At 40.9% G+C, this 15,966-nt stretch overlaps 1 protein-coding gene across 1 annotated transcript in view; it reads left to right on the forward strand.

The window, feature by feature from the left end:
- Positions 1–9,478, forward strand: part of LOC107078461 (collagen alpha-1(V) chain) — an 82,985-nt gene extending 73,507 nt beyond the window's left edge. Inside the window, exons 57-63 of the mRNA XM_069194336.1 lie at positions 44–97; positions 3,045–3,095; positions 3,565–3,718; positions 4,010–4,116; positions 4,779–4,844; positions 5,099–5,311; positions 8,028–9,478. Coding sequence (XP_069050437.1) covers positions 44–97; positions 3,045–3,095; positions 3,565–3,718; positions 4,010–4,116; positions 4,779–4,844; positions 5,099–5,311; positions 8,028–8,174 — 792 coding nt within the window. The 3' untranslated portion in view covers positions 8,175–9,478. The remainder of the gene's footprint in view (positions 1–43; positions 98–3,044; positions 3,096–3,564; positions 3,719–4,009; positions 4,117–4,778; positions 4,845–5,098; positions 5,312–8,027) is intronic.
- Positions 9,479–15,966: the final 6,488 nt, after the last annotated feature.

A 15,966-nucleotide genomic window follows, 5' to 3' on the forward strand; every position in this document is an offset into this window, starting at 1 on the left:
CTTTTGAGGAATGTACTTAGATCTCTTCCATCCACATTCACAGGGAGTGAAAGGCGTTCAAGGAACACCAGGAGTGAAAGGACAACGTGGCCCACGGGTAAACACTTAAATCGTCTCTTTTTATCCATCCCTTGGTTTTACCCAGTCTTCCAATTTCAGTCAGTGCACTTTTATGCGAGTAGGTCAGTACCTCATGTTTGGAAATGCTTGAACACTCTTGGCACAAGGTGCTCCAAGGGTATTGGCAAAGTGAAACACTACTTTATCTCCAGAAACAAGAATATGAAACCACAAATGGTTAAGAGGAATTGTACTTAGAACTGAGAAAAGTAGGCAAGGGCTATGGAATAGGGAATAATTTGCCTGCAAAATACATTTTTCACTTTGCAGCCAAGCAAGCAAGCAGTCGGGTGAATGGCCTTGTGTCATTTGAAACCTTCATATGATCATTGCTTGACTCATCTCAGAAGACCAGTGAAAGAGTGTCGGGTGACTTTTGAAATCAAGATCAACTCTTTTGTGAGAGTCAAGCCATTCAGATGTGGTCGCAGTGCAGGAACAGTTTTATTGAATCAAACCACTCAAGAAACAAAAGAAAATCCACAGAGGAGAGAGACCATTCAGCCACAGTCAGTGTGGGAAGAATTGAAGTTGGTCCAGCAGTTTTAAAACTCTCCAGTGCAATCACACAGACCGGCTTTCATTCAGCTTCAGTCAGTGTGGGAAGAATTTTAATTAGTCAAGCAACTTGAAGATGTACCAGCTTATTCACACAGGGAAAACACCATTCAACAGCAGTCAGTGATGGAAGAGTTTTAGTTGTCATCTAAGCTTGAAATATACAAGCACTTTCACCCTGGAGATAGGATGCTGTCTGAGTGGAAGGCATTTAATTTGTTCATTTAAACAAAATTTGAAAAAAAAACCACAAAGATATACGGTACACATAGGAGTGAAACCATATAAATGCAGTCAGTGTAGACAGACTTCTAGAAAGTGAACCCACTTGAAGAGACACTAGAATGCGCACACAGAACTGGGAATGCTCAGCAGCAAACAATTTGAGAAGAGGTTTAGCAAAATATTCCCAGACAATTCACTCAGTGGGGAAGCCAACCAAGTACTCCTCAAGGTCAGTGTGAAGTGAGTTGTAGCTGCTGTCAGCTACAAGGGCTGTAGTTGGTCGAGCAGCTTTCAAGGTAATCAATCATTCAGAAAGAAAATAAAAAGCACCAGCTTTGTTTTTACACAGGAGACTGGCCAGAATTCTTTTTTGAATAAAGCAATGTGTATGGGAGGCCTTTCAGTCATACTGGACTCTTCAAGGAACACCTGTGCAAGAAATAACATGACAGCCAAATGGAGAGTGCAAAAAAAAATGACAGCCAGAAGGCGACACTCCGAACACAGGGAAAACTTTGTTTTCCGTACATTGTCACAAGGAAATCAAGGAATTGGCTGCACATGGTATGAAGATGGTCCACTATAAAAAGACTTTTAGAGTAGACAGGGGTTGTCTACTCAGACACTCCTTAGTCTCTATGATAGTGAGACCTCAGAGTGAGATTTAGATTGGAAAAAGTTTGGAAGGTTTACACATATTCTTGATACTTTACAACTTTAAAGAAGACCTACCTTATTCATTAGCAGACTCAATTGCCACTCACTACTTTCTCGCTACTATTTTTTGTAAAGTCAAACCTAAGTGTTTTGTAAAGATTAAGAGTAAAATATGAACCGGAAGTCTCAGGAGGAGTCTGTAACGTTGCCATAGCCAAAATGTAATGTAGTGTGCTCTCTGAAGGCACCAGTTCTGTAGGGTTTGGGTATTTACATTTTGGCTATGGCCAAAATTGATATCAACTGGTTGGGATAACAATTGAATTCTTGAGCTGTAATGCATTGAAGTTGAATACTCATCCAATCTTTGGGGATTCAGATCTCCTGCGGACTCAAAGAAGCAGTTGCAGGCTTGTTGCTGTCCAATCCGCGCTCTCTGGCTCGGTGCCAGGCTGCAGATGCTCACTGGCCGGCTAGTTAGTGTTGGCTTTAACTAGCAAAGTTTCCGCACAGGAGAAAAGATGACTGTGGGTCCCAGCAAGTCAGGAAGAGGACCGGTTCGTTCTTGATGAAGAGCTAGTTCTGAATAGTGATTCAGCTGTCCACAGTTCCGACCTGTTCACGAGGCCTGCTGCTGGTGCTAACCTCGGGTGGATCCTCTGTTTACTCTCTGGCAACCTCAGCTCTAGACTCTTAGAACAAAGGAAAGTTCTGGCACTCGGACACACTGGCCGTTCCGTGGTTGTCCGGGCTGAGTCTCAGGATGGTCAGGAGGCACTCTGCGAGAATGTCCTGCCCTTGGGAGCCTTCTGCTCCTGGGCCATCCTGCCCTGGAATTCTCCTTTGAACTCCCTTTAGAAAAGTCCACAGAATTCTCCACTGAATCTCTGAATCTTTCAGGCTCTCTGTGTTGCCTGTTTTTACCTGGAGGAACTTCAGCTCGTTCATTGGCTGAAAGTTCCATGGGCATCAGAGTCCCACGTGGGTTACTCGGCCCTACCAGTCCCTGATTGGTTGATCAAGGTGAGATATGAGTCACTTAATCCTGACACTTAGGAATGCAGTCCAGATGTCCATCTGGCACTCCCTAGACAGATAGGCGCCAATGGATGACCATTGATCATGATAGCCAGGCTTAGCTAAGTGCATCCCCCTTTGGGAGCTGTCCTAGGAAACCTTATCAAAGGAAACCTTAAATCAGCCTGCATGAATAGTTTCTCTGTGGCTGCACCACAGAGATGAACAGAGAGATGAGGCCTAGTTTGGGAAGGCTCAGAAACACTTAATTCTGCCTTATTAATAAGCCTCGCCGCTACAAGTCTAAAGGGAAAAGATGGAGAACAGAAGATAACTCTTTTACATACTGCTGTGGAAAACTGGAACATTTTACAAATGTTACAATGTTCAGATGTCCAGTAAAGTGCCGTCCATTTTGGAGTGGATATTATAAATTGAGTGCTAATAAAGAAAACTTACATTAACAGGGGCAGCCAGGACCACCCGGACGCCCTGGGCCAAGAAGGAGACTCCAAAATGTAGGTATACAACTTTACACTTTTATAATGACAATGACTTGCCAAACATACACATCAGGCATTTTAGTGTCTTTCCCAAAGTATAAAAATATCCTTTCAGATTTTCCTTTGCTATGATGTGTGTTTATTAGCTGCATCTAATTTTTATTCTGTTTAGTTTTATACATTTGAAGAGAATTATCAGTTATTCCTCCCAAGTAAAATTATCAGTTGTTCTGACTCAAAGCTGCTCCAGTAAGTGAAGAAATTGAATCATTTCAAAACTGGAGTGCAAAATTTTAATTATGGGTCAACAACAGTAATGAAAGTTTTGGTGTTGGTGGCTTTGCAGAATTGTATCTGTTGCTAATTTACCTCATACAACATATTAGAAGGGATGGATAAACTACAAACAAAAGCTTGTGAGGCACAACTTCACTAGTGAAGAGCATTATGGAACAATACAAACTTTGAAATTTGTGTGTTTCAGACATTTAGTGTTCCAACCAGATTGAGAGAATATTTTCAGCTGGACCAGAGTATGCTGGAAGACATTGATTTGATGAGCTGGGCACAAGGCACCAAGGACAATCCTGCTACAACCTGCTTGGAACTGAAGCTCAGTAATCCACATTTGGAAGATGGTAAATAGTCTGTTGCTCCAGGATAGAACAGCATGTTTAAGGTCAATGATTATATTGTTTTTTAATATATAAATCATTTTAAATAATTCAAGAGAGTGTCTACTCCTCTGCATCCTCCAAAAGTGTCTCTAAAAGGTTTTGTTTGAGAACATTAGAAAGTTCCAAACACAATCATGGATTACAGTTTGTCAGGCGCTTAGGATTTTGGCATTTATAAAGTTCCAGGAGTCATTTGTTCAGAGCATATGAAACTTTTAAATTTTTCCTCATCAGCCAATGTTGTCATTGCAGGATATTACTACATGGACCCCAATCAAGGTTGTCCTTTTGATGCCCTCTACGTCTTCTGTAACTTCACCGCAGGTGGACTCACGTGTGTCTCTCCGACTAAGTCACAGGTAATGTACACTACAACAAGATGTATATAGTGTCTGGTATAATGGCTTTATCCTACAGTCACCACAAACCAGACCACATACAGTACAATGGACCAGTGGAGACACAATTAACAAACCAAGCGATAGCTTTATTCATTAACAACCATAAAACCAAACATGCACATGAGGAGACTGACGGAACACGTACACATCTTTAGGGTGGTCATTACTTAACAACACGCTATACACTTATAAGACTACACAGGGCACTAGAACTACGAGGACATTATTTACACAGGTAGGGTCAGCCGCTGGTCATCGTGCTGACCCTCAGACTCTCCCTGGCTACAACTCCCAGCCTGCCCAGTGGTACTATGAGCCCCTAGGGGCGCTTCCTCCTCACCACCAGGCGAGGGTGTTACAATATATAAAATAAATGTTAATAGGCTGCAATCATTTGGCAGGATCCAAGAGCAGGTAAGTAGCAAGTTGCTTTGATTATTCCAGTTTGCTTTGAGCTACTCTAGTGAGAATGGATATATCACTAATAATAAAAAGTAACACCTGTCTTTTACTTTACTTAAATAAGAACTGAGCTGTAGCAAGATATAATTATAAGGCAGAACATCTGAGGAAAAGGAAAACAGGAACCCTTTTTCACTAAGATTTGAACTTTTCTGTAGATCTCAGGAACATGGAGCTCCAAAGAGAAGATCCAGTGGTTCAGTCAACTCAGCACTGGTTTTAGAGTGAGTATTATCTCCACAATGACTATGACCAACTTACTGGTTGTTACTCTTATGACTTTTTTAGTAAGTGTGACCTAAACAGTATTAAAATAGTTATAATACAATTGCATACGGTTATAATACAATTATATTATATAACTATGTACTTTGACTATAAATAGTTACAATTCCAGTTTTGTAAGCATTCTGTACTATGTTTGACAGCAAGGTACTTGCGTCATGCTGCTTTAACTGTTTGTATGATTATGTCCCAGTTTGGGTATTCAGGCCTCACTACAGTCCAGCTTCGGTTTCTACGGTTACACAGTAACTTCGCTTCTCAGCGGCTTACACTGCCTTGTGCAGTCTCTACAGCCAATGACAAAAAGCCATTCAGCAGAGACTTCGCCCCACTGTTCCTGGGAGACAGCAGCGCAGAAATCACACACACAGACCCAGCCTACAAAGTCTTATCACATACATGTAAGGTAAGAGCTCGACCATATATTAGACATTTTGAAAAAAAGGCTGTATTACACTTCCATAGTAGTTTTGCCCAAACTATACAGTACGCATTATGGGGTTTGGTACAGGTAACTCCACAGTGATGCTCATACATATTGTAACGCAACGGGGGCTCAGGCGGGCGCCCTTGCCGCATCTGGTCGGCCCAAAGTGTAGGTGGCTCGAACCCGGGACTTCCGCGTCTCTCTGCAGCGACCTAGCCCCGTGAGCTAAAGAGAGATCTCTCCACAGCCCAGTAGCTGTGGTCCTGCTATCACAGGGAAGGGCGGTGACGTCACCCGCTCTGGTACACCGGCTCTTACACAGTGCCTGTCGGCCGTAAGCGTTACACTCTCCCCCGCTTAAATCGCCGTCCCCGGCGAAGGGCTATCCCGCCCCGCTTCTGACACCAATGTAACGCAACGGGGGCTCAGGCAGGCGCCCTTGCCGCATCTGGTCGGCCCAAAGTACAGGTGGCTCGAACCCGGGACTTCCGCGTCTCTCTGCAGCGACCTAGCCCCGTGAGCTAAAGAGAGATCTCTCCACAGCCCAGTAGCTGTGGTCCTGCTATCACAGGGAAGGGCGGTGACGTCACCCGCTCTGGTACGCCGGCTCTTACACAGTGCCTGTCGGCCGTAAGCGTTACAATATGAAATAATCAACATAGTTTAAATTTGGTGAAATTTGTATTTTATTTGTATTTAGTGCTTTGTGGATCCTGTTTTCAGTAAGAAGGATAAATGAATCAAATGTTTATATTGAACATTTTACTTTTTAGCCTTTGTCAGTGTCTGAAGAACAGGGGAATCCAAAAGGGTTGGACAAATTTCATTATGCTCTCAGATGAAACAATTTTGTTTTGGAGAGATGTCAATTTCATTTCGTTTCATGGCTAGAAGGTTTCAAGGGCTTCAACAAAAAAAAAGTATTTGTGCATAAAGCAAAAGCAGTGGGTGTCATTGACATTGCAATACAGGGTTTTGACCACTTGGTGTCAGCCTCCGACTCCTTATGTGAAAAGACTGGCTCTGAATGCACATATCTCTTCCAATTGCAGTTCAGTTTCCCCTATTCTCCTATAAAGTAATGGAAAACGTTGCAGGACAACAAGTCTGATAACTAAGTTCGAAAAGAGCCACTCAAGCAATGTGCTTCTGAAATGCTGCCAGGAGTTTCAATATAACTATATTCCATTTTATTTTCTTGCATTTTTTTTCTTTGTTTGGTGCAAGTATAGTAATTATTTCAGTTTAGTTGTTTGGAATCCAGCAGTAACTGAACTGCATGACATCAATCAAGTTTGTCTTGGACATGCATACAGAATCTGGTACCCAAGATAAAATAAGATTAGGATTAAACTCAAATCTCAGAAATGTGATGCAACCCCTGCATTTCTCCTTAAAAGTTTGGCATTTTACATTACATTTGTGTCATGATATTAGTCCCCCCTCCTTAAGGGTGCTCCAGCCCTTTCACTCAAGACTTTATTCGGTGCACCTGTTTCCCATTCCCAGCCCACCTTAAAAGCCAGGCGCGGATGCTCATCCGGGCTCTGCATCTGATTTCCATATCGTGCGAGTCCGGGACCTGGAAGCGCCTAGTCCCGTTAAGGTTTTAACTCCCTTTCTCTTTCCCTTTCCCGTTCCTGTTCCCCGTCCGCCGGTTCCGACCCGGCCTTCGTGGTTTTTAATTCTTTGTTCTGATGGATCTCCTGGTTTTGGACTTACCCTTGTGTTTTGGATATTCCCTACGGACTACTCTTTTGGATTGTTCGTGCATCAGCGCACCTTGGACACGCCCCCCTGTCTTCAGCCCCGTATTCCTGCATGACGTTTCCCTAGTGTTCCCCCAGTTCGTCGGATTGTGTCGTCCGCATAGGGTCCGGAAAGAACTGTTCGTTACAATTTGAAACGCAATAGTTAAACAATGACCTCTTGTCGGATTTGGCGTGATTCGTTTAAGACCCTATGCGTGACGGTATAATCCGGAAGAGTCTGGAGAAGGACATGAGGGGTCAGGACAGGTTGACAGACAGGGGACAGGGACTGTGATCCGGTGCACGGGGGAAAGGCAGAAGCAACCAAGTTCAGGGAGGTCCAAAAGGTTGTCAGGGCACAGTCCATATTCCATAAACCAGGAGATCCATCCAGGACAAAGACAGTTAAAATCCCCGGGAAGGGGAATCAAGACCAGGAACACGGAGAACTAAAACCTTAACGGGACCAGGCGCTCTGAGTAGGTCAGGATGCCGGGGTGAAGGCCTATGCCCTCAGGCTACTCCAGGCCTGGTGATAGGCGGGCCTTCGGACGTCCGTCTTCCAATGCTGAGCCCGGAACAGCGGAGACGCTAGGCTTATAAAGCCAAAACACTAGCAAGACACACAGGGAAATAATGGAACTGAATCAATAACAGAAACGGGTAGGAGCGCCCTCTAGAGGAGGAATGTGGAGCGTAACACCTCTAACGTGTAAGAGCTGAAAGTAATCGGTTCAAATTGTTCCTGTTCCTATCAAGTCAATTAAGGGTTGAATTGTGAAACTGAGAGCTTGGCTCAGACAAAACCCAGCAGGTGTGTGAGACTCCAGTACCAAGACTAGGAACCCTTCATTAAGTAAACCTGGAAATCAAGCTGTAAATGAAGTGACAGAAATAAGATACTGTCAAAACAAGACATATGAATACCGAGTGTTTTCTTGCAGGTGGAGGGGGAAGAGTCAGTCCAGATCAGTGTAGAAACCCAGGGATCTGATACAGAGCTGCTGCCCTTGAGAGACCTCAGCGTGGAGACATGTGGAGAGGACGAGAGACATTTTGGGGCCATATTGGGTCCAATCTGCTTTTTATAGCCTCTTGTCCAGCCAGCAAGTCTGTGCACTGCAAGGACATGAGTACACATCCATCTGAAAATACCTTAAAACTGATGGCGGACAAACAAACAGAACGTTCTGTTTCTGCTGAAGGCCTAGAACAGATGTCATGGAAGAACCATGACAAGGACACCTAAAACAGACAGTCTTGACAAATGTATTCACAAACTTAATCTGATGTCTGCGTCATTAATAAAGTGCATAACAGTTATGCAGTAAAGGCCAGCTGAAGCTATAACTATCTCAAAGATATACGTACATATTCCTAAGTTATTCTTTTGTTTTCTTGTTCTAGGTATGGTGGCTTTATATATATATGAAAAAAATCTACAATTTGTTACAATCTGTGTTTTCGAGAATTCCTGATAGTAGTTTTTTTTTGTGTTCCTTGTGTTTAAGATACCAGACAATGGTAACAGATGACTGAATGTTTCTCCCCCTGAGCCTCCACTGGCTAGAACCTGCCACTCTGTTGGTTTGTGATTTCTGTCGGATTGTTTCCTCCATAAATTCTGTTGTTTTGATTAATCTGGGGAGACATGACTAATTAAAACTGAGGATGAGAGAGGGAGAGAAGCAGTCACATGATGTGACAATGTTTTGAATATTAGGGAGACTACAGCAGATTCTTTGTTCAATTTGAAACCATTTTTAGGGCAAAGGTCCATGTATAAAATGTATGCTTATTTAGCTTATTGTATGCTAATAAGCTAAAATGACCATTGAAAAGTTTAAAATGAAAATTGTACTAAAACCTTTTAAACAATTTTACTTTTAGGCTTTATAAACTTTTATGTAAAGAAATGTCATTGTCCCACTAATTATCTTTTGTTCATGCACTCTGTCTGATAGATATGCTGTCTGAAACTTGATAACAGTGACCTTTGCATTTGAAGAGTCTAAATCTCTATCCAACTGAGATCAAAGCCTGTTAAACTCACCTCTCTTCAGATAATATTCACCCCCACCTAAACGTCTACCAGTATTGCTGTGTTACCATCAGAATGTATGATTAATGCATTGAAATTATTTCCTCTTTATTCACACAACAAAAGCAACAGTTTTTTAACACAAATATTTGAAAAAATTTTAAACAGAAGAATCTTGTTTACTGAATTATTCACCTCCTCCCCTCCAAGTCAATACTTTGTAGAAGCACCTTCTACAGTCATTAAAGACTTTGGGGTCTTCTGTATCAGCTTTGCACATCTGGATTTGGGAATTATCACTCTTCTTCACTCTTCCTTGCAGATTTGCTCAAGTTCTTTCAAGTCGGACGGGGAACATCAGTGAATTGTAATGCTCAAGTCCTTCCAGAGATTCTCTGGGCTTTTGCTGTACCACTTAGAGATAATCACCTTCTTATTCTGAAGCCACACCAGTCTTGTAACAAATTTAGTTAATCTTGTAACAAATGTAATACCACTTCTTTAATATACTATAGTTTCTACAAATCTGTGTTTAGCTGATTCTCTCATTGGTTCTCCAGAATGTTTCTAGTCTCTATACCTTTGTGTCTAACCTAACCAATTGTGAGCAATTGTGGGCATTATCATTTCCCACTATTATTTATTGGAAAGCACTTGATAAACAATTAATCCCTTGATTTATTACCATAACAGATACAAACTATTCCCTAAACCCATTGCTCCCAGCCAAGGTCCTAGATTAACACTGAGTTTGAGAAGTACTGTTAATTTCAACTGAGCACTAAATCTACTGTGCTAATGACGCAATTTATCTTATTCCTCGTTTAAAGTTTTGATTCTTTGGTCAATTCTGGGTGTCAAAAACATCTTCAGCACACAGAACTTTCCATTGGCTCTCTTCAACTTGCTTTGCTGTTATTTCTGACTGAAAAGCTCTTACTAGTTTATTATCACTATGACTGCATTCCTACAGCATCCCTCAGCTAGTGGTTGCCCTGGGAAACCATCACATTCTCACAAGGGCTCAAAGTTTTCCAGGGATGGCTGCACATGCCGTACCTTCCTTCTCTGATCTGTATTAATTAGCAATTCATTATTCAATTCCCGGTTCTCTCTTTTTAAAGCTGCTTCAATGGCACTTTATCACTGTTCTTTTCACTCCCTTTCTACTGTAAGTCTTCCCTTTTACTGTTTTTGCTGCTCTCTGCTTTGTTTCTATTTACTTCACCCTGTTCTGTCTTCACCTGCCTGTTCACCAGACGCCACAGCACCCTCTCCAGCTGTTCGTCTCAGCCTGGATTCTGCACCCTCCACACCAGGATTCCACTCTGAAGTCGAATTCCCGTTCTCCCCCAGGACTCTGCAACAGGATTCCATTCCAAGACCAAGACACCCGAGAGTTTTCCCTTTTTCCCCCCGCTCTGAAGCCGAGACTGTCCAAAACCTGTCGACGGGCTGATTCGCCAGGGTTGAGGTCTGGACGCTGACCACCCTCACCTTTTTGCTGCTGAAGTAGTCTGCTCTAACTCCATTCCAATTGGATCCTATTCCACTCCAGGATTTTTTCAGTACTGCAGCACCCAGTTCCTGTCGGCACGGTGGTTCAAGACCTCCCCCCTGGATACCTCTTGTCTGCTGGCCTTCCCTTCCCAATTCCAGGAGGCTGCTTTCACCGTCTCTGATTAAGCCCCTCCATCCAGTAATCAATTATTCCATTCTCACTGTTCTGTTTCCAACTCTCTTTCATTCCCTCTCTCCCGGAACATCCAAGCCCTCAGTTGATCAGGAACCCCCGGATGTTCCACCACTCTCCGGTCTCTTGCGCTTGGGTTCTTACACATCACCATCCTCGCGGCTGTAACCAGCCATGGCATTACAATTAATTGATGAGAAACAGACACGGGTGGGATGAAATGTATCAGACACTCCCAGAGTGAGTTCTTCGTTCTGCAGAGTTTCAGCTGGTTACGTTACAAATCCCAACTGACCTTTCAATAGCGGAAAACAAATTTACATCCAAATATGTGTAATATGTCCAAAATATTTAATATGGACATATTTAATATGTCCAAAAAAGAAAATATGAAAACAATTTGCCTGTGGTTAAGGAATTCCCTGGAGCACGAAACAGAAGAATCAGCACTTCTCCAGGACCAGGACAGGGTACCTACTGACCTAAAGAATCTTCTTTTGAATGTCAGTTAGGATGTAGGTATTGAAGTGCTATTCAATTGTAATGTCTTTACAAATGAATTTTACTTCTATAAATATATTACGTCACAAGTTAAATCAAAACGTCTACATACCCGCTAATCACAGATTACAAGCCCAGTACTTGGTCGGAAACTCTCACTGGATAGATAAGCTTCTGACAACTAAAAAATCAGTATGTAGGTTTTGCTTTTAACTGGGCCTAAATCTGATTTTTATGGAAGTGGTAAAAGGTTGTTTAGAGATACCACTTGAGAAAAGAAGATTTCTCCACACATCTTCCCACACATACATCAGACAGCAGAGGTATTATGTAAAAATGAATCATTCTTAAATGCTTAATTTCCTTTACTCTTGCTTGGTCTCTTATTTTCCATCTTCACTTTCTTCTTCTAAGATGTCTGTATACTGGAGGTTCTGATGATTATGTGTCTTAAATCAGTTAAGACATACTCTTAGATTATATTTTAAAAAAACAAGTAAAACATTGTAAAATTTACCTTTTATGAAACTTTTCACTTGTTTCATTTTAATGCTCTTATAACTGAGGTAAATGATAATTTATGTATAATGTGGTTAGATTTTTTATGTTCTTTACTTAAGGATTGTCACTTACTCAAATAGCCTTCAAGTTACTAATGAGCAAACAGAACTGACAAACCTATAGACCTTATACCTTCATTACATTTAGACTTTGTGTTTATCATTCATTCATCAGGTCCTCTGTGCCTAATCCTGCTAACACAGATAGTAGCATCTGATTATTTCAGCAGAGCAGCAGGGGTGGGCCTGTTTGGTACTTCAAAGAAAATTCATCTTGCTGCTGAAAATAATGTTGATGAACCTGTAGGGCAGGTATGACTCTTTCCTCTGGAATTTGTCTCCCAAGTTCCAAACTAATGTCTCAGGATCTTATTGTGTTGCAAAGTTAATCGTTAACAGCAAGATCATTGCCCGGGGGTCTTTCATTTAAGAAAAAAATCAAGATAGATTTTGTTTCACTAAGACTGGAAAGTGCTTCCAGCTTGTTCTTTGTGACGACAGGCGATGTGAAAGTTTATGCTGCTGTTAAATATGAATAGGAGAAAGCAAGGAAAATTTCTGAAGAGTGTGTTTAGCTGTACCAACAGGAAACTTCCCAAACAACCACAACAAATTACTCTTAAGCGCATTAGCTCTTCTTAGCACTGATATTTAAAATTATTTCCTGTCATCCACACCATGAAATTCCTAACTGACCCCTTGCATTCCAATTTAGAGATGCTTTTGCAGTATGCTTTCAGTAATGCACCCAGAACCACTTACTGTAGCTCATGTACAACATGAGATTTATAGTCTGTTATGAAACAATTTACAAAATAGTTTTGTAATGTGTCTTTTTTGTAATGTGTCATGGGTTCAATTCACAGAGTCTGACACCTGGGTGTCACCACCCTCTTTGACTTACTAAGCATTTGCTAAAACTGAACGGATTTTGTAACTCTATAAAGTTACTTTGCATAAGTCACTTGGTTACAGAAAGGATAAACAGAACAACTTAATGTCTATGATTACTTTATCGTGTTCCCAGAGCAATTTAACTTTTTCTCCTTAAGTAAGGTGATTAGAGCTTGAATATCACAAAAAAGACCAATACTGACTTATTATTCAACTGCTTCTTGAAGACTCACTTAGTTTTAGGTTTAATAATCTAACTGGGCTTTAGTATTACAAAGTCCTACAAATCTCAGTGTAAAGAACCCTAAGATGGTTTTCAGGCCTAAGAACGTCTCCTTTTAATTTAACCTCATATTTTTCATCTTAAAGTAGCCCTGTGACTCCACCCTAGACTAGGGCAGTACTAAAAGTCTACCCACACGAAAACCACAATATCTTAAAGACCTCAAGTCCAGGATTCTTTATTATAGTTCCTTTCCAGTACAGTACTCAACATCCCCAATTACCAATACAGCCGTGCACACCATTTACACAACAGCTTGATTAGATCCATGTATGGTAAGAATGTGAAATTCTAAACCTTTTACTAATTATCTGACAGTGAATTCGATCACCCCTAGTGTGGCTATTTACAAGTAATTGGCAGCCATAGAGTGGCCTCTAGTGGCAGGTTGACTAGAACTGCAGAATCTTCTTAAGCAGGCCTTCCACAGGTCCCTGTTAGGATTTTGGGTCCTATACATTCAAAAAAGAGCAAATATATACAGTGTACCATCCAGTCTAAGGCATTTGCTGTAATGTACAGTAATCAAGTAATAACACACAATAATAATGCCTGCTATTACTGTTACAATGTGACATTAAGATGGAAAAGGCTGCATCTGCTTGACAGGGTGAGGAGGATACAAGAAAATACAAGAGATGGCGGAGATATCTGAACAGGATAAATACTGAAAAGGTGTGAGGAAACAGGAAAGCTCGGCTGGGAGATTTCAGGGGCTTCAGCTCAATGGCACTGGTCAGGTACAATGCAGGGCTGAAGGGGCAAATGCAGACAGATGGGAAACCAGCTGGTAACGTTCTTTGGAATCTGGACAGACAAAAGGACTGAATCTGGCATGAAATCCTTCTCTTATATGGGCTGGTTGTGGTGCAAACACCTCTCTCTCGAAGAAGGAAGCTCAATGACAGAGCATCAGACCACAGGCTGATCAAGGTTTAAGTAGGGGCAGGCAGCTGTGACAACCAGCTCAAACAGGTCCTCACAGCCACAGGAGATGTTCGACTCCCTGTGCATGTGGATGGTTACCGTGGAGACCAAAGGCTGTGAGCTCTGGCTTGCCCAGACATAACAATTACAAGATACTTATTTTTTTTTCTAATTAGAAAAAGGGTAAATATGAGAAGAGGAGGGATTTTCTAAATTGTTTCGCACCAGAGCATAATTTGCTTTTCAATTTTCTGAAAGTCTTCATAAAAATTTCAAGATGGAAATCAAGATGGGTCTAAATATGTATGGGGGTGGACAAAAATTAAAATACTTTTGCCTCTCTATTTCTATTTTAGAATAAAATTCAGCAAGCTTTGAGCTCAGATTCAGATGCTTTGAAAGGTTTGGATGTTCAGGCAAAAAGCAAGAAATCATCAATACTATTATTGCCTGGGAGTTCCTGGTTCAGATCCTGACTGTGCCACATACACACTTTGTGTAAGTTTGTGCAAATCACAGAATCTCCATTTGCTCTATCCCCCAGATGGGACACTGAAGCAGCAGGTGCCCACATCTCAGTGTTCCCACCCAGTTTCTGTAAACTACTTCAGATTTAAAACATGTGTTAATTAATTTCTCTGTATAAATACATTTGCCCCCTTAGGAAACTTTCCTTTAAAACCAACGTGTTTTCATCTCAGGAAAAGAATGCGATGGAACTATTACTATTCTAAATTTGCATTCAAGCATAAGTAAAGATATTCTCTACAAAACCATTCTCCATTCAAGCTACTTTGCAATATTATAGCTAAAAATATTGCAACATCTCTATATGGCACTGTTTCAGACACAAAGCCCAGGTCACAATTTCATTTTAGCACTTATTTGACCACAAATACAATTCATATCCTTCAGTTCTCAAACTGAGCATGCCACAGTTTTCAAAGAGTCTTTACATGGGAATGTTTTCACTTGTTCTTTTGAGTCTTCTAAAAATATGTTAACTGCACTCATTGTTGCACAGGGTTAAATTGTATTTGAGAAAAGACAGTTTGGGATGTAAAATTGCAAATGAAAGGGAGTTTTGTATGACAGACTCACTTGGAGTTATGCTATTTAAGTGTGTGTGTACCACATCAGAACATATTAATCCATTCAATTAGGTCAATCGGTCTGCGTGTTATGATATAACTATATAAGTACTGAAACTAATTTCACAACTTTGAACAGAGGTATGATTTTAATACATCAATCATAAAGTTTCTTCAACTTTTGTGGGGTACACATACTGTACCAACACACACAAAATTGTCTCAAAAAGTGAGCCATGGTACAAAAAGATTTTGAAATCAGTCACCTAATTGTACAGTACCAGGAAGTTTACATAAGAGGCTGTCTCGGTGACCCTAATATCCCTTAGCTGAGAAATCAGCAATTTAAAGTAGATAAACAACAGAATTTCAGCCAGAATATATCTGTTACATGAAAATGAAGCAAACTAAAGGAAACGCTATACACTGTTAAACACTAAAATATTAAGATGGTGGGTTACAATACAAATATGGTGTAAATTCTGGTATAAAAGGTAACAATGAGAATACATTATAAAAACTAAACTTTATATGACATTCAAAGAAAACAAAAAGAAGTCAGAGAAATTAAACCACTAACATGAAACCATTCATTTAAAAAAAGGGTTGTAATCACTGAAATTATTACTTTGCTTGTATTTGTTAGTGGAGAAATTTAACGGCCGTCTGTTGAGTAAAAAAAAATAAATGTTAAATAAAAAATAAGTTTAATGATATATCACACTACCTAAACGGTTGGAAATCGAAAACAATGTTTGAGTTGTTGGTATGCTCTGTGTTTCCTTCTTAAGTGAGCCATTTTTATTGATCTGTATTAGAGAACACAGCTGTACTGCGGTGCAGCGCGCCACCTAGCGGATGGACAGGGAAAATGTGGGAGGCGGAGACTCCCA

The sequence above is a fragment of the Lepisosteus oculatus genome, chromosome 9 (assembly GCF_040954835.1).
Source record: "Lepisosteus oculatus isolate fLepOcu1 chromosome 9, fLepOcu1.hap2, whole genome shotgun sequence".
NCBI lineage: Eukaryota > Metazoa > Chordata > Actinopteri > Semionotiformes > Lepisosteidae > Lepisosteus > Lepisosteus oculatus.